The sequence below is a fragment of the Aplosporella prunicola genome (genome assembly GCF_010093885.1).
Source record: "Aplosporella prunicola CBS 121167 unplaced genomic scaffold K452scaffold_4, whole genome shotgun sequence".
Lineage (NCBI taxonomy): Eukaryota > Fungi > Ascomycota > Dothideomycetes > Botryosphaeriales > Aplosporellaceae > Aplosporella > Aplosporella prunicola.
The window spans coordinates 655,964-678,672 of NW_022983532.1; the positions used below are offsets into that span (position 1 = coordinate 655,964).

Here is a 22,709-nt window from a genome sequence, read left to right on the forward strand (position 1 = left end):
AGCTAAATAAGTAGATTGAAAGGGGGCCAGCCATATGAGAAAATAGTCCAGTAGAAGAACAAACTCCTTTTTTCTTTCGCCCATCCTGTCCTCCCAATGCCCTGCAATGCCATGTGCCTGCCAACTAGACCATCATTTCGCTGGTATATCAATAAAATCAAAACTCACCAACACCAACACTAACACCAAACTCCCCTCTCTCATCCCCCATCTCAAGCCTTACTCATCCACCCCTTCAACCAGCACCCCAACCCCAACCCCACTCCCCACCATTTCCATCCCCATCTCCCCAGCATCACCCGCACAAAACGCCACAACACGCAACACCCTCCTCAGCGCCGCAACCACCGCCTCGCGGTGCTCAAACGCCAGCACAATCGCCGCCCGCACATTCAACGCGCAGAAATAGCGCCGCAGGCCAGTCTCCGCGGCCCCGCGCGCTCCCGCTCCCGCTGCTGACGCCCCCGCCACCAGCGTCGCCCAGTGCAGCACGCCCGTCATGTCGGTCCAGCAGTCGCTGTAGCTGCAGTCGGAGTGGGCGAGGGCGGCGCGCAGGGCCGCGAGGACGGGGACCGTGCGTGCTGCTGGTGACGTAGATGCTGGAAAAAGCGCTGATGCTGACGCGACAGCAGTAATGTCTGCGTCGGCGTCGGCGTTGGGTTGCGGCGGTATCAGAGTCGCGGCGCTGGAGAGGGGCACACGCTCGACGAGGGCGGTGGCGTAGACGAGGGCCGTGAGGCGGACGGCCTCGTGGCGGTGGGCTGCCTTGTCTGCGGCGCGGGCGGGCAGTGCGGGGGGCGTGTACGCCGAGGGCAGGGCGAGGACGAAGGCTAGGAGTTCCCTCTTACGGGCGTCGAGCTCGGCGGGGGTGAAGATGGGCGGGGGGTCCAGGCATAGGTCGGTGAGGTCGCGGAGACGGCCGAGCAGGGCCAGTGTGGGTGCCGAGCACGTCTTGGAGCGCGACAACGTGGGGAAGCGCGGGGCGCGCGGGCTGAAGACGGGGGATTCGGGGATGGGGCGCCCGCTGTTGGCGGGGTAGGCGTCTGGGTTCGCCTGCACGGCGAGGAACATGGCGTCGGGTTGGGTTTCGCGGAAGATGGCGGCCGTGAAGCACATGCTGCATATTGCTGGTCAGCTGAGCCGGCTCGTGTAGCAAGCAAGGGGGAAAGGGACGTCGGTACTCACACGGCAGCCAGGGCGGCCAGTTCGCCGCGCAGGCCTAGCGCTTGCAGCCCGCCTCTTTCGGCTATCAAGAGGCGTAGGCCCAGCTCGTGCGCGGCGAGCTCGTCGGGCGCGTTGACAATCTGGCCCGCGACAATGTGCACGACGCTCATGATGGTGCTGTCTCTCACGCGGCGCCAGCGCTCGGTGAGGGCCTCGTGGATCAGATGCACGGCTTCAATGTACACAAGGCGGGTGAGCGGGCTGGGCTCGACCTGGCCGTGCATCACGTCCAGGTGCGTTGTCGTGATGGCGAGCGTGCTGAGGAACGACTCCCGCGTGCCAATCATTTGCGGCAGCCAGTTGAAGCACATGTGCCTCGTGCCGAAGTAGTGGTGGCCTAGACGGCGTCAGTGATGCTCTTACGTGATAGTTAGTTTCCTTACAGTAGTATTTAAGGTACTCGACGTTGATCTGCGGATTGGATGGTTGCGGTAGCATGTGGAAAGGATCGTAGGCGGAAAAGGCGTTGTACGGAGCTGCGATACTCGCTGCCCCGGCCTCTGCAAAAGCCCTCAAGGGCCCCATGCCATTTTTGAACGAAACGGCATACAGGGGATTGTACTTTCGATCCTTGGGGGGCTCGATGAGGACCACTTCTGCGTCCTCGGTTGTGGAATTCGAAGCATTCGAAGGCGTTATGCTGGCACGACTAGCAATACTGGCTCTATCATGCTTGGGCTTCTTCTTCGTCTTCACTCTTATAGACTCAGGGCTGCTCGCCTCTGCAGTAGTCTCGCTCCTCGGCGGGCTGCCTTCAGTGGAAGACGACGCCTTGGACTTGGGATACTGCCTCAAGATCTGCAGGGCCTGTTCGTTGCTGATAGTGGCGGGGTTGCTGGGGTTTGACGTGGGAGGAACCTCGCTGCCAGCCGAAGACCGGGATGCCGACGCAGACGACGCCCTAGCCCTTTGCCCCGTGCCCAAGCTCTTGGAAACCTTGGCCTTGAAAACAGAGCCTGGCGCCGGCGCCTTCCGTTTCTCGACCACATCGAACATGACGTGAGAGCGGACGCTGCGCATGACGCTCTGGTCCTTGAACTCCTCGGGCCGGGAGACGGTGACGAAGCGCCAGCTGTTGTTGGTGTCGTCGGACGGAGAGCGCGAGGCGTCGCGCGGTGCCGAATCATAGCGGTTGGCGCCAAAGTCTTATAAAGGAAATCAGTACGCCACGGCATATGCAGCAGTAAAACCAACGAAAAGGCTGACCTGATGCCCAGACGAAGTGCGGCTGACGCGGTGCTGAGTGGAGCGCCATGGTCGCAAAGGGACTAGTGCTGGTCGCGATAGGTTGGGTGACGGAGCCGTCAGAACAAGACATCAAGCCAAAAAGCTCAACCGACTCGGTGGTGGGGGGAGGAGGGTGTGTCGGCGGGATGCTGGGGAGACAGCGGCGCTCGGGGGTTCATGTCTGTCGCGCGGAGGAAATTTGTAGATCAGGCACCTTTGGCATGCAGGGCACACGGGCGGGAGTGAGGGTGTTATAAAGCAACGAACGGCTTGGGTACTACACAAAGACGCCCAATGAGGCTGAGACCATGGTTGGAAGTCGGTGAGTTGAGAGACAGAGGATACGTCAAGATGAACGGGCCTCAGCCCCTAGGAACCAGGGCTCGCCGGGCGGCCTCGGCCTATCGGGGGCGGTTGAGGTGCACCGGCTCTTTTGCGCAAGTCACACACTGCCCCAGGTTGTGCGACGTGCTTCGCCATTCGGACGATGAGGGTGTCGAGAGGTGTCATCAGCACCCACTAGCCGCTTCGAGCATGCCCGTTGCAGCCACATTTTTCAGGCGACACCGCCCTACGCCCTGGCGCCCGCCCGCGTCCCCCGATCCCACCTAGCGTCAGCCCTACTGTACGAAGTCCGTGCTGTGAACCGTTCCTCTTTCCATACCTAACTAATAACTACACTGTGAAGTAATCGACATCCTTGTCCCGATCCCTAACGCCAGTAGTCCCGTTGCTACGACTGCTACCCACGCTGCTGCCACCCACCTCCACGCCAGCCGACAGGTCGATGCCGCCGATCCCTATGCCAATGTCTGTCCCGTTCCTGGCGCCTCTGCCGCCCTGCCGCGAGATCGCCTGCCGCGACTCCTCAAACAGGAAACTGCTGCCCGTCGACTGCTTGCTGCCCACCTCGACCGGGCTCGCCAGCTCTACCAGCTCCAACGCCTCCTTCAGCGTTGCACCCGTCTCGTCCAGCGCCATGAGGAACCGCGCCAGCTCCTTGCACAGGTCCCAGTCCTGCTCGTTCTTCGCCCGCTGCAACAGCCGGATCAATTGATGCGAGCTCGAGCTCAGCTCCTCAAACGTGTGCAACACCAGTAGGTAGCCGCCTGCCGTCTTGAGAGACCCGCGCTGCAACGACTCTTCAAACAGTTCTTGCGGAGGCGGCAGGTGCGCGAATAGCGTGCGCCAAGAGCGGACTTCCGTCTTGCGCGTGCACTGGACGACAATGTCTAGATACTGCGGGAAAGAAGAAAGAAACGAGAGTACGCTTGGGAGTAGCGCTTGCTCCGGTGGCGGAGAGGTATCCACTTCGTCGTCTAGCACATCGTGCAATAAGATCTCCAGCGCATGCGGAAAATAGAGCAGATGCTGATAGTGGTGAGACAAATGCAACGCCGCGGGCGAATTATATTGCGCCAAATGGTGTCGAAGTAACGGCGGGATGAAGAGGTGTGTCTGGACATGGTCAGCCCTGCATAGATGAATTGTGGTCGTCAGCGCCGAGGTGTGGCTTACCCTAGTTGCAAACCGGAAGTAAGCAAAATTGATGTCACGTCTTTGCACCAAATCAGACTCGACGCCAAATAGTATCCCCTTGCTCATGAGAGGAGACAAGGGGTAAAAGTCCACTGGTATGTTCACCGTGGCTGGAAGGTCTCTGCCCAGCTCCGCAGATGCCGAGATCAGAACGTCCTGCGCATCAATCCAGAGCTTCATGTCCTGCCCATCGAAATACCACAATGAATCTCGCAGGTCATGTCCCTGGAATTGATTGCTTGTCATGTTAGCAGCCGAGCTGGGCGGCAGATAATCCTCGTCCTCTGCAATGCGGAATGAAGGATGATCGCGCATCAGCGCGTAGTATTCCACGTTTTGTGCTATGATGCGCATCTCATATTTTAGCATGCCGTCTTCATTGGTCGTTGGCTGTAAAAGTACGAGTTTCCCGTCGACCAGGAAGAGGATCGTGGCCACAGCGACGTCTTGTGCTGGGTCACCGTGGTCTGTAGCCTATCAGCAGCCGTCCCAATGCATGATTCCGTTGTCAGCTTACCTAGCTGTTCTTCTGGCAGTATCCAGCTCAAAGCTCGCACTCGAGGCGGTGCTCGGATGATGCCGTGAAGCGCAATTTGACCAACCTGTACGATCCTTACCGAAAAGTTTGCGACGTTGATTATGTAGTGATAAAGAATGTTCTCGTAGGTATAGACCAGGAGCGAGTCATCCCCCGAGGGCGCGATAAGCACAATGGGCGCTGGTAGGCGTTCGACGTGCATGACTTTGCTGTTGTCAAGCTCTTTTTCGCGAGAGTAAATGCGAAGTTCATGAGAGTTGTTGGATTCAACTGCGGCAATAAGGACGTGTTGATACCAGCACATGCCACCCCTAACAGTGAATTCGTTTTCCATGACGGGGTTCTCGAAAGTCTTCCACCTGCCACTACTGACGCTGTAATGGGCCAGGCCGCGCCGACCTGCTACAGCCACATAGCGGCCATCAGCGGAGATGACTGCGCTCCTTATGGGCCATTGGTCAACCAAATAGGCGTTCGGAATCTGGACGTGATACCATAAAGACGCCTCTGCCGATATTGCCGTCAAGTCTGGCATGTCGTAGCCGCGATAAATCATGAAGCCGGCGTTTGTTTGGAGCAACGAGCGTGAGACATTGGCTGAAGAAAAGCATCCTGCGACGGCACTGCGGGCCATCTCGAGCAGCCATAGTCGATTGTCGTTTTGGCTGAGAAGAATGATCTCCGAGCCGCCGCCAAGCCAGAAACCATCACGAATGCTCAGGAGCCACCCTTCGTCGTTGTTCTCAGACATTGGACGCGTCGAAGTAAAACTGTTTGCTCCAGGTTTGCCGTACACACTCCACATCATCCATCCTGTTTCGTAACCGGCAAAGAGGCAATACCCATCCGGAGAGTAGCTGAGGAAGGTCAGCTTGCCTGAGGTCGCCGTAGTAAGACCCGTCTGCAGCTTGTGTGACAATGGAACATGGCCATCATAGTCCCGGGCGGTATAGACATGGATGTCTCCGCTCGCACAGGCAACGGCTATTAATGAGAATCGGGCATTGATGGCAGCCTTGACGGCCTGAGTGTCCGCAGTCTCGGGTTCGTGGAAACAGTAGCCCTTGAACAGAGGTTGTTGCCCCTGAGCATTTCCCGGCTCTGGCGGAAGCCGTTGGACAGCATAGGCCTTGCCATCACTCATCACCCAAGCATAAAGATTCATCGGCCGATCATGCACGACGTCCACCACAGTAGTCTTTTTCCCCAGCCATGACATGCGGCTGAGCGGCTCCGTGCTGATTTGCGACCCGTTGCTGTCCGGTGCCCAGCGAATGCACTGGATGGCAGCAGGCTTCTCAGTCGCAACAACTAGTTCTTCGTCCAGAGCCAAGGCCTTTGCGATGCCAGCGTCGACCTTTATAACCATTCGAAAGCGGAGGCTGGCTTCTCGGACACCGCCGCCCTCGCCAGGCCCTCCGGGTTTGTCGGTAGTTCCATGCTGCCTACTTCCAGCAATACTCTGTCGCCGCGAGTGTCCATGGGCATTAATGTCGAAATGTTGTCTGTATACGCGAGAGTTCGGGTCCGTGGCCAAGGAGTAGGTTATCAAGTAGCCTAGCGTGGTTTGCACGACGAATATGGCCGAGTCGGGGCGCAGGAGAAGGGCGACGTTGGGACCGTATGTCCTGATAGAGTGGGTTGAGCGCAGCACGGAAGCTAGAATCGCGGTGGGCTTGAGGCCGCGTGTCAGTCAATGCAAGCTGGATGACGAGGGGGAACGCCGTTACCTTTGCCTGCCAGACGGTGAGTGTTGAGCGCGTAATGGTCGCAAAGATGTGACCGTTTCGAGCAACGCGCAACCCGACTATCTCCCCGTCAAGGTGCTGTTCCGCCTCAGTCCCTTGCAGCGTCCCGTTGGGTGCGCCCGGCGGGTGCGATGGGGTGCCGTCCGACCCTTGCGTCACCGGGTCATGATGTTTCTCGTCGTCGCCGTCTTGACGTTGCGGCGCGTTAGTTGCGGATATGACTCGGCGCGCGCCATTGGTTTCCGCGGGCTTTGATGGGGATTGCAGGCCGTCGTTGGAGATGGTGCGGAGCTCTTTGGGGAGCTGGTGCTGGGTCGCGGCGTAGACTCTGGGGCTCCCAATGGGCCAAAACATGGCTTTCTAAGTCGAGCAATGCCGGCATTTGGGAAGCTCCATATCAGGCGTGAGCCAAATGTCGGAGCTCGATGTGCCGGCGGGGGAACAAAGACCAAGCTCGAGGATTATGTATGATGAGGTGGGATCACGGCGGCCCTTGGGCCATGACAAGGCCCCGTGGATTCGTGGATCCCCGGCACGAGCTCCCATCCCTGTCCAGCCGCCATGCGCCCGAAGCACACACAAGCACCATTCAACTTCTGGATAATCATTCTCTCGAAAGCATATTTATGTACACGAACAGAAGCCCAGTCTATCAATTTCCGTGTGCCTCCACCTCCATTCGTCGCAGCAACTTTATGCCTAGCAAACTTCAAACAGTCAAAAGCATCAATCCCACACGTCGCTAGAATAAGTGGGCTTGAGAAGAAAGTCATAAGAAAAACGCCGCAGAATGCCAAAACCCTACCTTATTTGTGCGAATCGAAACCCTTACCGTACAAATAGACTCGTGAAAGCCCAGAACCGGAAACACCAAAACGAATCCAATCTTTTGGTAATCTTACACGCTGACGTTTCCTGGGTCCTCTTCCACCACAGGTCCGTCTACCCAGCCCTCAACAACCATGCCATGGCCGATATCGCCTTCGCCGATATGCAGACCTTCGCATTCTCCGCGCTCAACCCACTCTTTGTCGTCGTTGAGCTCGCGCCAGATACGCTGGAAATACATCCTCAGCGTGCGCAGACCGCGGAGGTACCCTCGGTCCACCCCGGAGGGGTCACCTGGCGGGCAAGGCACATCTTCCGGCAGTGCATCCTCCGCAGTGACACAATTGGCGAAATCAACAATCTTGAGCTTGATCTCGTTTTTGGCCCGGTTTTCCTCTGAAGCCCTTGACGTTCTGCCGTCCTCAGAAGAGCGACGGCTTGAAGTTTTAGAAACGGGCTCGATAGAAGGCTCGCCACGATCGTATAGCATGAGCAAGCTGCTGGCATAAAAGCGGTAGCCGGGAAGGCGCCTGATCATCCGTTCAAGTGAGGCGATCTTGTCCAGAATCGCAGGAATATGCTTCTTGGCGCTGGAGTATCCGTGGCCGTCGAAGAAGAAACGTGTCAACGCATCCTGAAACTCCTTGCCGGCTTTAAGGTCGCGGCCAAAATATTTGTCCTCAAAAATGTAGGACTGTGTCTTGACGTTCCAGACCTGCATACCGCAGACGCGAACGCCCAATTCCCGGGATGTTGTCATTTGACACTTGCGCCGCTGCGAACGTTGTTTTTTCTCATTAGCTTCCACGCCATATTGGCGGGTGCCCATCTTAAGATCAAGTACGCAGGGCTTGGACATTCCCGCGGTAAGGTCCTCAAGCAAAATGAAGTGCTGCACTCGTTCGTCCGGTTGCACAACTGCTGCTTGATTGGGGTTACGAGGGTCTTTCATGGGTGTTTGTTTCGGAGTTTCGGGGGCCATGACCGGGGCAGGGAGCATGCTACCAATGCCAGTGTTTGCATCCGCCCGATTATTTTGCTTCTCAGGGGTGGTTGGCAAACGTGCCTCTCCATTTTCCTGAGAAGAAGATATCTTCCTGTCTTCATCCATGGTGAACACATCATCTTCACGGTCGCCTCCGTATCCGTCTTCCTCGTGATACTCTAATGCCCGTCTGCCGCCGACATCAAGCTCCCGCGGCGGTCTGCGAAGGCCACCGCCGGAATGGCGACGCCTTGGGACATGAGGGCTAGTGGACGTTACTTCTTCAACCTCTTTAGCTGAATCTATCCCTTTAAGCTGTGGCAAGGAAGGGAATCTTTCTAATGACCTGCTTTCCCCACCAGCCGTCGGGTTGAGAAGATGACGTCCAGCTTCCGACTTGAGCACCTGCTTCCGAGGGCTTCCACAGTCATCCATAAAAGCTTGTCTCGTAGGAAGATCAGCACTGCCTCTGCGGCGTGCAGGAGAAGTATCAACATCTATCGACTTTGAATCCAGACCACGCTTTCTCCCGGGCAAGCTATGATGGTTCCGATCATGGCGGTAGTGGTGATGAATAGTCGGAGGAGTAAACACCTCCTTAAGAACTTGTTCGCGCAGTTTTCTGTTGACAGTCGTAGCACCCCAGCTCATAGATTGTTTCAGCTCTGGTCGAGAGGGACTGGTGCTAGCAGACGCCGGGCGATACCGCTCTGAGCTACTATTGCTTCGACTCTCGCGAGTGAGCATAGAGGCATGGGAGCTATGCGGCCTCGGCGTGCTTGATCGTGGTGGGTAGCGGAATAAGTTCTCAGGGATGATGTGCCGGTTGTTCTCGAAAATGACTTGTGGCACCGGCATAACCTGCTGCGAATGGCTCACCATCCGAGGCTGGGCATCAGCTGTGTCGCCATTCGTTTTTGTTGGAAACTGTTGGTCCGAAGGCACTGCTTCGTGACCCGATTTGGCAGGAGTGTCGGGTTCCGCACGATCACTGTTTTTGGTGTCGGCTTCTTTTGCTGTGTCATCTTTGGCCGTCTTCTTTCGCTTCGGGGCTTTCCGGTACGTAACGTTCAAGACACCGATATATCTGTTACGAACATTAGCATATGTCGGGAAAAGCAATACTCACTTAAACAGCAGGCTAGATGGATCGATGCATCTTTGCTGAAGTTTCAGCTTCGAGCTTCGAGCAGGGCAAAAGTGCAAATCTTACCTTGGCAGGAAATCAAGCAATTCAGGATGATGGCGTTCCACGATTTCGTAGAACTCATTCTCCCTGTTGTTCAGTTGCTTGCACACGGCTCGCCTTGAGAAGCGATACACAGTAGAATGTCCGCCGACCTGATGGGCATAAGGTTTCAGCTCTACGGCTCCAAGAGGGGCTGCATCATGATGGCGTTTGTGACGGTGATGGTGATGATGATGAGGTTTTCCGGGTGTTGTGGAGGTTGTATCGCGGAAAGATGTTTGGGTAGGCGTAGTCCCTAACTCATCAGCGACACTAGCACTAGATTCATACCCTCCTTGGGCAGAACGAGCGGATTCATCATAAGACTCGTACTCAGATTCTGAGTACGAAAGGTAGTGTTCTGATTCAGAAACAATGCGCTCTTGGTGCTCCGGTTCTGGCGTTGGCGACGACGGTCTGACCTCCCCATGAAGATATTGCTCTTTGTCTTCATCTCGTGACTGAAGAGATATCTGCACCGCATCGGGCGTTGTGGTAGACTTTTTCTCCCAACCAGCAGGGAACCTTTGATTGTCATCCCTAGTGGGTGTCGCCTGAGAAGGCAATTCCTCTCTTACGGGGCTGAGTTGGTCGGGGGTGCCTTTGGTGGGAGTAAGTTGACGATGTGGGAAGTACAACGCTGATGAGATATGTTCTTTTTCGGATTCATCGTCTTCGTCGGTCAGGACAGGCTTGTCGTCAAGATGCTCAGGAGGCAACCCAAAGTAGTCTGTTCCCTTTCTTGATGACTCATTTCGAACCGGCTTAGATGACCTTAAACGCTCTGACTCCACACCTTTGGATGGACCTCGTTGCGCGGCAGGTGTGAGGTTATGAAAATTTTTGATTTCTTCCAGAAGGGTCAAGGGAATCCCATGAGGTCGGTGAGCTGTCAGACCGCTCTGTGAATTCTCGGAAACACCGTGGTCATCCCTCTCCACACGACGGCCTCTGCTGGGCGTATCGGATAATGGTGACTTCCGCGGTGAAGGTGATGTCGTGTCTGGACGACCATCGTCCGGTACCTCGAGCGTATGGAGAGCATCGTCGTCGACAACCGCTATCTCGGTAAGGGCCTCTCGTCCAGCGGTCGAGTGTTCACGGCTTTCTTGTTTTGCCAATTCAGCATCGAGATGCTCTCTTGCGCGCTTCTTTTGCTCTTGGGCTGCCTCATTCTCTTTGAAAAGCCCGAGATAGTGACTAGCCTTGCGACTCCGAGCAGCAACAGCGCTTGGTTCGGCCTTGGGTAAGGTTGCTTCGATTTTCTTGTCTACACGCGTATTGCCTCCATCCTTTGCATGTTGGTGTGCAGCCATGGCACCGACGGACAACGTTGGCTTTCCTTCTCTCCAAGACCGGTACCGCACCCTCTCATCACTATCCAATGTGTCCTGCGCTGAGGGGTGTTCTTGCGGAGTTGACGGCTGTTTGTGGGGAGAATCAATGGGATAATTATACGGCGAGTGCTGATCTTGTTTTGTCGGCTGGTCAATTCCGCCGGCACGCAAAAATTGCGGTATGACATGGGTCCTGGAAGGCTTCTGGGGGTCATCAGGAGGCACGCTGCCCCCGACTTGTCTCATCTTTTGGAATTCGTCAACCAGGGCGGAGTGGTCCAATGACGGTGACGTAGACGGCGACTGAGAGTAGAGATGGTGCGGTTGGCGAAGAAGGGGAGGGTCCATGAGCTTCCTAAGGGGCGAGGCGGCCATGTCGGCGGCCGACTGTTGGTCTTGCCTCTCGCAGTCGGCCGCAGCTTCAGCGGATTTGCGGGGTTCGTGGTTGGGAGAATCAGCAGGACTGTCTGTTGGAATGTAGTTTGTCGCGAAGATGCTGTCACGCTCGGAGAGCTGGGGCAGGTGCGCGGAAGGGGCGTAGAGGGAATCGAGGGAAAGCGGCGCGGTCCTGGATCTGCCAGTTTGCGAGAGTGTCTTTGGTGTCACCTTCGCATCCCCGTCGTCGTCGGACGCAGACGACGCATGACGGCGATCGCGGGAGATCCTGGAGGATCTCACCGGGGTGGAAGGTGAGGTATTATCCGGAGCAGGAGGAACGGAGGACATGGAGCGTACATTGGTCAGGTCGTGCAGGGCGGCGTGACGGGTTGGCTGGCGGGGGTTCGGTAGGCGACGGTATCATGAAGCACCTCCCAAAAAGAACTTGCCGAGGCGGCGACACGACGACAGGCCGAATGGGATAAGGCCAAGGGCTGCACGAGCGGTTGTCTCGGCACCAGTGGGAGCCTCACGTTGGTCGGGCAGCGGCGCTGGCTCGTCGGGCGGGCGTGCGGGCGGGCGTGCGGGCGGGCGTGCGGGTTCCTGGGAAGGCGAGAGGTGGAAGTGGAGGTGGTGTAGGGCAGAGAGGCAAGGGCAGGCCAGAGGCAACGCGCTGACTCGCACGCATCAAACCATCGTCATTGCACTTTCGCCGCCCACCGCTGCTGCAGCTGCTCCCCTGAAAATCGGCCATCGCGACATGCCCAGACGGCCTTGGGCCCCCCGCATTCCACCCTCTGCAGAGCGGCCCGCCTATCACGCCGTCGAGTCGGCCCACGTTCTGCCCTGTCGGCCAGCAAGGGCCTGCGCGATCGCATCGCTGGCCGCAGAAGCACACCCCCCAATCAATGTCAGTCGACATCTGTACCATACGAACACCGCAATCCCAAATCTCAAATGCCCCAGAGGTCCTCTCGCAGAAATGTCGGCCTGCGTGCGTGTCTCAAGGAGGCCTGAGCAATGCCCACCATGATGTCGGATGGCGCACGCTCCGCTCAGCAGCCGGTGTTTAGCGCATCGTTTGCGTTTGGCCAGACAAACCTCGATCAAAACATCCACCCACCTGACACGTCTGCCTTCTCCACGTCTGTCGAGTTTGACTCCGTTGTCCAAGTGGCCCCGGCAACCGATGTTTGCCCAGCCCTGACACGTCCGCCTTCTCCACCCCCGTCCGACTTGACTCGTGTCGCGCCAAGATCTCCGCTGTCGCAACTTCCCTCTTGCACTGGCAACCACCGCACCTTCCGCTCTACGCCACTCACACCCATCCTCGAGCCGCACCCAGGTCCGAGTCTCTCTCTAGCAGACGTCACGCATGACGCGACCGCATACGTGCTAACCCTACAACTTGCCGCTCACCCGCATCCTCTGCCGAGACTTTGGACGACCTCGAAGAGCTTGGCGACGAGAATGAAGAAGAGAGAGGTGGCTGACTCGCCACGCATAGCAGTCTCACGCCGCTTACGACTGTCAACGGCAGCCTGGATGAATAAGAATGCGAGTACCGGCGAAGATGGTGGCACGAAGCTCGACGACAATGAGGAAGCGGTGAGCAGGACGTTAGGTGGTTGGCTACGGCACCGGCGAGGGCACCAAGGGCCTCGGAATGATCGGGCAGGGAATGGACGTGTCCATTTGATTGCTGCGGATCAACCAGCTCATCAAAGCGAAGCTGTCAAAAAAGAGGTCTGAATGGAGCGAGGCGGTGCCAGCCGGATAGTATCATCCATCTAGAACCCGGGCGGTGGGCAATGTCAGTGTGCTGCGAGGACAAGGGCTGCGGATGAGCGGCATCCTATCGAGTGCAGCTGGTATAGTGTAGACGACTGCACTCACGGCAGTGTAGAGCCTGGAACTGGTGAATTCGAAGGTGAGCGAGGAGATGAGGAGATGAGGAGAAGCCATAAGCATAAAGCTGAAGAGGACAAGTGATTCAGTAGTGGCACATTAATGCAGATAGTCGAGGCGCAGATACAGCCCAAGGTCGACGTGGCGGGTTTAAGGTGCTTACGTGCTTACGCTACCAGTGAGGAAGAATCAAGTCACGGGCGCGACCAAGGGCCAGTGAACCCTCGCCATGGGCGTTTCGGCACGATTGAAGACATACTTACCTTTCAACACTACTATTAGCCGATGGTACAACTAACTTCTGTCACCGTCTAGCGATATTCACCGTCTAGCGAGATGGGGAAGGATACAAGCAGTTCCCATGGAACACTCCTTGTCTAGCTACATGTCTAAGTCCTGGATATAAGTAAGGAGATCTTTAGGCATATACATACCGACAAACATATTGGCTGGATTTTATTTCCACTGCGTATCCACCGGAATACATCGTTCTCTCGTTAGGCGGAGGCTCTCGCTTGACGGTGACGGACGTTATGGATTCACTGGACCGTAAAAGGACGTGGAGCAACAAACTTTATGACACGGGCTATGGCATTTCGCTAGTAAGGTCATTGTCACCTTAAAGTCAGCAGACTATCATACAAGCCTATCCCTCGATTGACAGAACGTCAGAAGTCACTACCAACCTAACTGCGCCGTTGGTAGACTAGCATATCTTGAGACTAGCAGTGGCCCCAAGACGAGAAGCATGCCAACGATTATAGCCTCCCATTGCTTCGCGATTCTTCCTGCCCGCGCTCCCACATCTCCGATCAGCATCATTTCCCCGTTCGCCTTTCTCGCAGCCTTTAGGCCGGTACACCCATCTAGACTGCGGACATTGTTCTGTTTCTGGTAATCAAGGATCGCGCCGTACCCTTTCTTTTCCATCTTCTGGGCCCAGTTTGTAATTGTGTCACGATCGTTCCAGTAAGCGGCAGCAGAAGCTTCCACATCAGTGTTTTCGTTTGTGGCAGTCTCATGAGCCAGAACAGGCACGCCAAAACCACAAGATGTTTGTACCTGTCAAGAAATTAGCCTTGAGCTTCCGTAGTGATTCCGACTATCTTAGCCGCGGCAACAATTCACTTACCTTGAAAACATCCAACACAATGACCGACCTACAACCCTTGATCCCTTCCTTAATCCGGGTCTTCTCGAGCCACTCCTGGAATCTGTCGCCGCCGCGCTCGACCACGCGTCCAGTGCAAAACAGCCTCATTATCCTCGGGCTTTTCCCAAAAGAGCAAGCCATCAGAGTCACGCGGCCATTCTCGTAAATGTGACTGATGGTCTCGCAGCCGGAGCCGGTGCTGTCGAGGTAGGCGACCTGATTGGGCCCGATGACGGCAAGTGAGTGCGAAGGATGCCCCTTTGGACTGACATTGATGTGGGCGCCGGTCAATGGGGCGGAGGCGACGAAGAACAGCGGTTGCGCGAGAAGCCAGTCGCTGAGCTCGGGGGAGAGAGAGGTGTAGAAGTGTGGCATCTTGCTGTTGGTGACGCAGTAGGTGTGTGGTAATGGACGAGATATGACTATAGGGAAGAATTGAGCGTATGAGTCGTGAATGGTGGCAAGGCTCGAGGACGTGCTCTACCCCGCGATCCCGAAAAGCGCAATGGAGACGCGGTTGGGAGATGGGGGACTTGTGTTTACTACGTACCTTTCGGTTTAAGAATTACTGCAGAGGTCTTGTTGATGCAGCCCCCACGGTGTGACTCAGCGGCCGATTTCGCATGCAGGATGACTCTTTATATGCAAGACCTCCGCAGTAGCCAGTTCATAATGGTGTATCTGTGACACGTGAAAGCGGGGGTGCCACCACCCACCCACTGATGTCAGTACACCTTTTCTTTCTTTAGGAATTCATCACTGACTGCCAATACAACATCAGAGCTTCAATCCTTTGCAGACACCTAGCCACGGTACCATCGACTCTCATGCTTCAGTGCTGTAAGATTTTGAGGGGCACATAAAACTAACTTGGTAAATACGAAACCATGGAATGCTTTGAGTGTCCTAAAAACACCTCCCAACTACATACGAATAAGCCTCATTATATCTATAGAGTATTTCTTAAGTAACTATAAAGATTCAAGATATTTAATAGTAGAAAGTGTACTCTATGTCCATATAGTTATATTCTTACGTAGGGTGGGCAAATTTTCCGGGCTATACAACTAACTTAATATCTACGAAGTTATAAAATGAGTTGAGTGTCACAAACATTTTTTATATATATACTAAAAACCTCTCCTAATTATTACCTACTGTTACATATTTTCTAATTAGGAAAGTGGCAGTCGTTTTTACCCTAAAATATTAGACGTATCTCGACTGTGCCGTTAAAAGTTACAGCGTCATTTTACTATACTGAGGTACTACGAATATAGAAGATGTTTGTATTTCACGAAAACACGCACTCCGATCTCGGCGACCTGGGACACAGCAAGCCTGCCAGTTCCCCCAGAAGCGAGGTCCACAATGCAAAATGTTGGCACCAGCTTTAGGCCACTTCATGTTTATATCATCCTCCAATTACACGAGATCAAATGTCTTCGGGACCAAGCATTCATCATGCTATGCAACATTTATCAGTTAAATTTTCTCAGCGGTTCAAGCTACGGTTGTCATCATGCAACTGTAACTGCTTTGAAACAGGCAGCACACGGCTGGTATATTTACGCTCAGTTCTGGTATGGGGTTGAGTCTCAATTGGTTGACTTCGGATCAAATGAAAAGAAGGATTTATTGCTCGAATGATACTAAGAGAAAGAACTGTGAAAACATCGGAAGGACATTCACTAAACATAAAAACATTCGTATTACATGCTTTAAAAAGGCGAATAGGTACAAACCAAACGTTTTGACGGGTGCCCATGAAACAAGCACCTGTAGGCACAGATCAGTCCAACTGCGAGGAACTTCAACCTCACCACGAGGAAAAGGAACTGACTATCCCAACAGCTACCGGACAGCCGCGGGCTCATCAAGCCGCACTGAACTGACTCGAAACATGTCTCAAGTCTCACCCGAACTGCCCGGCTATCCAAATCCGAAACTACCCGGCCAGCTGGTAGACTTGACAGGTCCGCAGCCTCGCTTTATCATGACAAGAACGGAGAAACTGGACGGACCTCGCGCATGCGCAACGCTCAGCCACTGTTGGAGAGCAAACCCAGCGCTCTCGACACTCACTGCAACCAACCCGGAGGAGATGCGCAGAAGCATTGCAGTAAGTGCGCTCCCAAAGCCCTTTCAAGACGCCATTGTCGTTGTCGAGAGACCCAGCATCAGATATCTCTGAATCGACTCACCATACGCCATGCAGTCAGACGAAGGGAGCAAAGCCGATTAGCCCAGCCATGGCTCATCATACACACAGTGTACCTGCATAGCATCATGACCACATCAGCCACACGCGCGACAAACGCAAACGAAGACCGCTTCGTCAAGCGCAACTTGACACTGCTGCGACCCTGCCAATTCTTCTCACATGGATACGAAACCACAGTGGCGACCATGCACGACCGGCTCTACGACAAAGCAAGAAGCAGCCGGCCGCGCGACTTGCGTGCTTGGGCGCTACAAGACCGCTTGCTGGCGCTTCGCGTGTTGCGCTTCACTGACGAGCAATGTGTGTGGGACGCGCAGAGCAGGAACCGCTCTACCTACGAGGGCTCACCCAGAGGCCGCTCTTTCGTACCAGGGGACGAGGTGATGGACGCCCGCTTTAGCCCTTTAGTCTGCCGGGGTCGGGTGAGGATGCCTATTCCTGGGTGAGGAGCTGGACTGAGATCGTGGAGGACTACACTTCGCGTTCGCTCGCGGGGCACCATAAAGACGAGCTTGTTGCGTTGTCTGGCCTTGTTAACCGGGGGCTTGAAGACAAGCCAGAGGCGAGAAATATCTGGATGGCCGTTTTCGAAGCATGTTGCCTCTTACTCTTACCTGGACGCCAAAGGGACTCGCCGAGTAAAGCTTTGGTGAGCGCCTTCTTAGAGCTAGGCCGGCATGGACGGGCTTGTTCGCTCTCAGTAGTGAAGGGACACCGTGAACAGCCTCACTGAGGGCATCAACATGGTCACTGTGGTGGATATGTACGCTGAGACGGTTGACCCAGACAATCCTGCTTCTAGAAGGTTACCTCGTGGAAACCGAACTACAACTAAATGCCCTATCCAGGGACATACCCGGATCGAGACCCGTCTCATTCAAGTCTGTCAAAGGCAGCCGAGTACAATGGACCCGGCGCGCACTTCCGATAAACAGAAAGCCTCAAACGCCGCGGTTTGGGCCTTGCCTGCCCGAAAGCATGACGGCCAGATTACCAGGCTGGTACGTACTAGAGCAAGCAGAGGGGAACCACAGCAATGCAGCAGGATCCAGGAGAGCAGGCACATGGATGGCAATCAAGCATAACGACACGCCGTTCGCATCGGAGCAAGCTGTTTGAGCTATAGTCGGGACCTCCGTACAGCAAGCGGCATGGCCCCATTGCCGGAAGACAACGAGAACGCGGCCTCCAGCTCTTCCCTGCTCATCCGTCATTGCCGTCTCACCCACCCCCGGCAGCACGCCAGTGACGGCAGCTGGAGACAGTGCCTACCTAGTAAGCAGGTACAGCGCAAAGGCCCCATTAATCCGTACAGACCTGCTGACACCAGGCGCGATCTTCGCAATATAGATTGCTTTTGACATCAGACCTCGCTCAGCAGGATCCCCAACCCAACCCAACCCAAGCTCGCTCTCTCTCGAGAGAGACGAGGCGACCGGGCACCGATAGCGCAAAAGCGCTGCTCGCTGCTCCTCCGGGCACGAATCCGCCCCCGTGCTTTTCGTGAGGATCCGACACAGGTCATTTCCCGACCCTGCATGCATGCGTGCATGACGCTCGCAATTCCGCCATTGTCGTTTCTAGGTTACGTTCCTTCTCTTCAAGACAGACGCGCATCAGCAGTCGATCCGCGATCAGAAGACCTACCTAGGTATTGTACAATACCATACGGGGCCATCATCAGCGAGCAGATCTACTGTGCACTATTGTAGAGCTGGAGCCGAAATGCGCGTCCCTCCCCCCTCCATGCACCAGCTCACAACCGTGCCACACCAGGTGGGCCTGTGGAGAGAGAGATAGAGAGAATCAGGCAGGTCGCTCGCTCGGCGAACGGCAGCAGCAGCAGCAAGCAGCAGCCTGCCCGCATATTGTACATACATAGCCGAAATGCTTGATCACCACAAGCACTTCGCACCCCACCTCGCCGTACAATAGCCTTGCAAGTTTGCCTTGCCTTGCCTTGCCACCTGGCGCCCATGCACGCCCACCCTTGCCCCTGCCCGCATGCATGCATGCAACACGCATGCGCCTGCAGACAGGGCAGAGCAGGGCAAGCACCCTGTCCTTGCACCCGCTCGCCATCGTCGGTCCCCCGCAGGGCCGCCGCTCGCCGGCCTCCTCGCCCTGCAGGGCTGGAGGCGAAAGCGGAGTGGAGTGGAGGTTGGAGGGAGGCTGTTCGTCCCGACGCACAGCATAGCATAACGTAGCGTACCGTACCTTATCGCACCGTACATAGCGTGTCGCCGGACCTAACCACGGCGGGTGCTCCGTGTTGTCCTGTACGCCGTACGCCGCGGGCTCACCTCACTCACTCTACCTGCGGCGCGCGCTGATCGCAATCCGTGGACGAAATTGCCAACACGAGGGCGGAGGGCGTGGCAGCGTTGCCGTTGAGGATAATTGAGCGAGCTAGCTGGCTGGCTGTGCCGCTCATCGGTTCAATCCGTCAGTCTCACACCACACCACGGTCGCCGGCTGAGTAAGAGCAAGCCGTGTTGCTGCAATGTACATACAATACCTAGGTAGTAGGTAATGTATGTTTACGTGGTAGAGAAATCGGAAGGCGCTATCCGGCATGCACCCACCAGCCTCCTGGCCCCCCACTCAGCCACTACCCATGCCATGTCCGATAGATAGATAGGTAGACGGACAGATAAAACGGACGGCTAGATTGCATATGGATTGGAGGAAGAGGAAGAGGGGCAGGAAGAGGGGCAGGGGAAAAAGCACCACCAGAGGAGTACCACCACGGCGCCCGGCGTCGGACAGCAGACACGCGCTGCGCTGCGGCAATAGGTAGGGCACGCACGGTAGGCAAGGCTGTACGAGTACGATGTAACTGGCCAGGTACAATACTGTACGAGTAGTATGCCAACAGATGCGATGCGAGGCAAGGCGTGCACAGTGCGCTTTGCGCCCACCCGTGGCAGGAATGCCAGCAGCAGTATTAGGACTCTGTACAGTACAGCAGCAGTATCAGCAGCGACGACGGCAGTGTGTGCAATCGCTATACTTTTTCTTTTTCTTCAACTTCTTCTGCTTCCTTTTCTTCTTTAAGTGCTTCTTCTGATGACTCTTAATTCATTTTTATTTTACTTTATTTTATTTTTTTCTTCATTTTTCATTTTTCATTTTCTCAACAGCACCACTACCTATGCGTACCTAACAAAAAGCGCCCCCAACGCAGCAGCAGCCAGCAACGAGCCGAGCGCCGACCAAGCGAACAACGCCGACGCACGTCGCGCCCGATGCGGCCTAGGTTTAGAGAAGAAAAGAGCAGCCCGCCCGCAGGACGCCAGGATGCGTGACCGAGGTCAGGCAATGCAGCGCAGCACAATATAGCTACCCGGACAGCAGTCTCAACCACCACCCGCCATTCTCAAAAAAAAAAAAAAAAAAAAAAAAAGAGGGCCTTCCAAAGATCCCAAATACCCAAATCGCGAATCAGATCGGTCGGGCTCGTCTCGTCTCGTCGATCTGATGATCCAAGTCCTACTAGTTACTACATAGTAAGGTTATAATCGGTTGATCGCATCGGCAGCACGGCGTCGGCATGGTGGCGTTTTTCCTTTCCTCCACCAAAAAAGCCGAATTGCGAAGAAGACGTGCGAGCGTGCGAGCGTGCGAGCCTGGCTGGGACCTGGGTGGGGCAGGGCGCTGCACGGAGCACGGAGCACAGGCAAAGGCAAGGGCAAGGGCAAGGCGAAACGAGTAGCGAAGCGAGACGAGGCGAAAGGAAAGGCACGCAACGCAACGCAACACGGCTTCCTTCGCTTCCTTGCGGGCGATGGATGGCGTATTGTACCGAAGCACGCCAACGCCGCGCGAAGGAATGGTGGCCCGGAGGATGCCAGCCGGTGCTGCTGTGCCGCTGGGCCGCTGTCAGGCCGTCAGTGGCTGGCTGGGCTGGCTGCGCTAGAGACGACAACGATGTCGTGACGACTGCTGCTGCTGCTGCTGCTGCTGCCGAGGGGCAGTTGTGCGGACTGGCGTTTTTGGATGAGTGAGGTTTGCAGGAGTATTTGGGTGGGTGGATGGATGGATATACGGATTGGGCTCAGTGCGTTGGACTTGGCTTTGTAGGTGTTGGTAGTCTTACTACTGCTTACTTTTACTCGTATGTATGTACATGCTCCTGTCGATAAGTATGTCTAACCATAGCCTATTCCACGATGTAGAACACTCTGTACTGCTGTACGTGGAACGTACAGTATATACCTTACTTGGGCACTCTACAGATGCAACCTGTACCTACCACCACAAACACGCAGAGGCAACTGCACTAGCGGCACCACTCACTCCCCCATCTCAACACAGTTCGTCACCATCATTACCCTGAACGAAATCATTCACACATCCATTCCATTCCATTCCCCACAGCATCACACAGGTATACATACCAACCCACCCTCCCCACTAAGACACTAAGACCTAACCTCCCACAACCTGATCTTCCCCCCCTCATTCGCCACCGCCAGCAACAACTCCGCATTCGACCCAGCACTCTGGCCCTCCGCCCCCTCCACAAGCGCCCCATCCCCCCACGCAACAGCCGTGATCCGGCCCAGCGGCGTCCCGCTCGTCGGCCAATTGCGATACACGCTACAGCTCGGCAGATGGATCAAGCGCAGGGCGTCGCGCTTCCAGCGGCTCGCAGCAGCAAGGAGCTGGCCATCGGGGCTGAACGCCAGGTGCGAGACGGGCGTGGTAAGGTGGTCGAGGGTACGGGTAGGGGCCGGACGGGCCGGGACGCCCGCATTCGGCTGCTCGGCCGACGTTCCCGCCGCGGCAGCAGCGCCGGGCCACGCGCGCCGGTCGTAGATGTTGACGATGCCGGAGCTGCTGCCGACGGCGACCCAGCGGTCGCCGCCCAGGAAGGCCTCGCGCCCGCTGCGCCCGCCCAGCGCGAGCACCGACGTGCCGACCGCGCCTTCGTCCTGCCAGCGCGCGACGACGCGCACGCGCTCGACGTCGAACTCGCTGATCTCGCCTGTCTTGGCGGCAATGGTGAGGCCGCGCCCGTTGGCCCACCACGCCACGTCCGCGATGCCGCCGCGCCCTTCGACCCGCGCTTGGCAGCGCCATTGCAGCGTGTGTGCATCTAGAATGTTCACGACGCCGCCGCCTTTCTTCGCGCTGCCCAGCAGCGCCATGTATGCCCCGTCGGGGGAGAGTGCGAACCGCTCCATGGACCGCTGCTCGTGCTGGTGCCCGTACACGCGCGTGACCTTGTCGATGGCGCCCGATTGCAGGTTCCAGATGTGGAAGTAGCGCCGGCGCGCGCTGAGGAAGATGCGTGCGTCGCCGGGCGAGGGGTGGAAGGCCGTGGTCGTAAGAGGCGTGCGCTTGATGTGTAGCGATGTGAGGAGCGGGTTCGGGTGCGGTGGCTGCGGCTGGACGTGGTGCAGGTAGAGGGTGGAGCTGGGGCCCGACGAGAGGAGGAGGGGCAGCGTGGGATGGAACGAGAGCGAAGTGATGGCCGACTGCGGTGCGCGTTAGCATGTTTACCACAGATACAAAGAACTAAAAGACTCACCGGTTGCGTGGTGCTAATGTCCTTGGTGCGCTGAATGTCCAGCACCTCCGGCCGCAGCTTGCGCTTCTTGCTTGTGCTCGCGCTGCTCCTCGTCAGGGCATCAGCGTCCTGAAGCAGCTTAGCCAGTGGCTGTGTCGAGAGGTCTTGGTCGTCGTCGACATCGTCCATGTCCTCGTCCGACGACGACTCCTCGGCCGACGAGCCATCGCCCTGCGCGACCCTCCGCTTCTTCTTCGCCGGCTTCCGCGCCGCCGCAGCGGGGTTCGCCCACTCGGGCGCGGGTCGCAGTCGCTCAAACTGCCTGCGCAGCCGGCGCGCATACTCCTTGCCGTTGATCACGTCTTCCTCCTCATTCCGGCGCAGCTTGCGCAGCCGCGGCACCGAGGCCAGCGACACGACTAGCCGCTCGTCGTCGCTGTCTTCCCAGGCAGGGGCGTCGCGGAGGGGTCCGTCGTCTTCATCGTCCGAGGCGGGAGCGGCGGGGACTAGCGCTTTGGCAGCAGCAGCGTCCGGGCCGGCGTCGACGAAGAAGAGCTGCGGGGAAGTTAGTTGTTATGCTCGGACAGCCGTGTGGATCGGAGCTTCATACATCTGCGTCGGCCATATCGTCGAGCTGGTCGCCCGCGTCATCGACCGACTCATCATCGTCCTGCGCGCGCACGAGCTGGCCGCCGCGCGCGAAACCGGTGATGCCCTGTCTGAATCCAGCACTGTCGCCAAATACTAGTCTCTCCAGCTCTTCCTCGGCGGCGTCCTTGTCCATGGCGAGAGGCTCATTGTCGGAGACGGAGGAGTCCGAGTCATGGTCGGCGAATGCGGGCGGACGATCCTGTACCAGGGTGGAAGGCATTGGGGG

At 56.5% G+C, this 22,709-nt stretch overlaps 7 protein-coding genes across 7 annotated transcripts; 2 read left to right on the forward strand and 5 right to left on the reverse strand.

Moving 5' to 3' along the window:
• Window positions 1–2: 2 nt before the first annotated feature.
• On the reverse strand, window positions 3–2,625 carry K452DRAFT_355995 (uncharacterized protein). The gene is made up of 4 exons (XM_033546011.1): window positions 2,431–2,625; window positions 1,608–2,369; window positions 1,186–1,561; window positions 3–1,117 (listed from the first exon to the last, which is right to left on the reverse strand). The coding sequence occupies exons 1-4, from the start codon at window positions 2,540–2,542 to the stop codon at window positions 220–222; spliced, it is 2,148 nt and encodes a 715-aa protein (XP_033401277.1). The 5' UTR covers window positions 2,543–2,625; the 3' UTR covers window positions 3–219.
• Window positions 2,626–3,081: 456 nt separating this feature from the next.
• Window positions 3,082–6,756, reverse strand: K452DRAFT_264703 (uncharacterized protein). The gene is made up of 4 exons (XM_033538705.1): window positions 6,259–6,756; window positions 4,508–6,203; window positions 3,970–4,457; window positions 3,082–3,909 (listed from the first exon to the last, which is right to left on the reverse strand). Exons 1-4 carry the CDS (start codon window positions 6,628–6,630, stop codon window positions 3,127–3,129), a joined length of 3,339 nt encoding a protein of 1,112 aa, XP_033401278.1. The 5' UTR covers window positions 6,631–6,756; the 3' UTR covers window positions 3,082–3,126.
• A 418-nt stretch (window positions 6,757–7,174) lies between these two features.
• On the reverse strand, window positions 7,175–11,647 carry K452DRAFT_315786 (uncharacterized protein; the record flags this gene model as incomplete). Its single annotated transcript, XM_033543895.1, has 2 exons — window positions 9,303–11,647; window positions 7,175–9,176 (listed from the first exon to the last, which is right to left on the reverse strand). Exons 1-2 carry the CDS (start codon window positions 11,378–11,380, stop codon window positions 7,175–7,177), a joined length of 4,080 nt encoding a protein of 1,359 aa, XP_033401279.1. The 5' UTR covers window positions 11,381–11,647.
• A 125-nt stretch (window positions 11,648–11,772) lies between these two features.
• K452DRAFT_355998 (uncharacterized protein) lies at window positions 11,773–13,070 on the forward strand. The gene has a single exon (XM_033546012.1). It carries the CDS (start codon window positions 12,053–12,055, stop codon window positions 12,782–12,784), a length of 732 nt encoding a protein of 243 aa, XP_033401280.1. The 5' UTR covers window positions 11,773–12,052; the 3' UTR covers window positions 12,785–13,070.
• Window positions 13,071–13,501: 431 nt separating this feature from the next.
• On the reverse strand, window positions 13,502–14,617 carry K452DRAFT_315787 (uncharacterized protein). Its single transcript, XM_033543896.1, has 2 exons — window positions 14,073–14,617; window positions 13,502–14,002 (listed from the first exon to the last, which is right to left on the reverse strand). The coding sequence occupies exons 1-2, from the start codon at window positions 14,466–14,468 to the stop codon at window positions 13,619–13,621; spliced, it is 780 nt and encodes a 259-aa protein (XP_033401281.1). The 5' UTR covers window positions 14,469–14,617; the 3' UTR covers window positions 13,502–13,618.
• A 1,379-nt stretch (window positions 14,618–15,996) lies between these two features.
• K452DRAFT_220655 (uncharacterized protein) lies at window positions 15,997–16,287 on the forward strand (the record flags this gene model as incomplete). The annotated part of the gene is made up of 1 exon (XM_033536472.1): window positions 15,997–16,287. The coding sequence occupies one exon, from the start codon at window positions 15,997–15,999 to the stop codon at window positions 16,285–16,287; it is 291 nt and encodes a 96-aa protein (XP_033401282.1).
• A 4,454-nt stretch (window positions 16,288–20,741) lies between these two features.
• On the reverse strand, window positions 20,742–22,703 carry K452DRAFT_324517 (uncharacterized protein; the record flags this gene model as incomplete). The annotated part of the gene is made up of 3 exons (XM_033544708.1): window positions 20,742–21,800; window positions 21,854–22,387; window positions 22,443–22,703. The coding sequence occupies 3 exons, from the start codon at window positions 22,701–22,703 to the stop codon at window positions 20,742–20,744; spliced, it is 1,854 nt and encodes a 617-aa protein (XP_033401283.1).
• Between the last annotated feature and the right edge of the window lie 6 nt (window positions 22,704–22,709).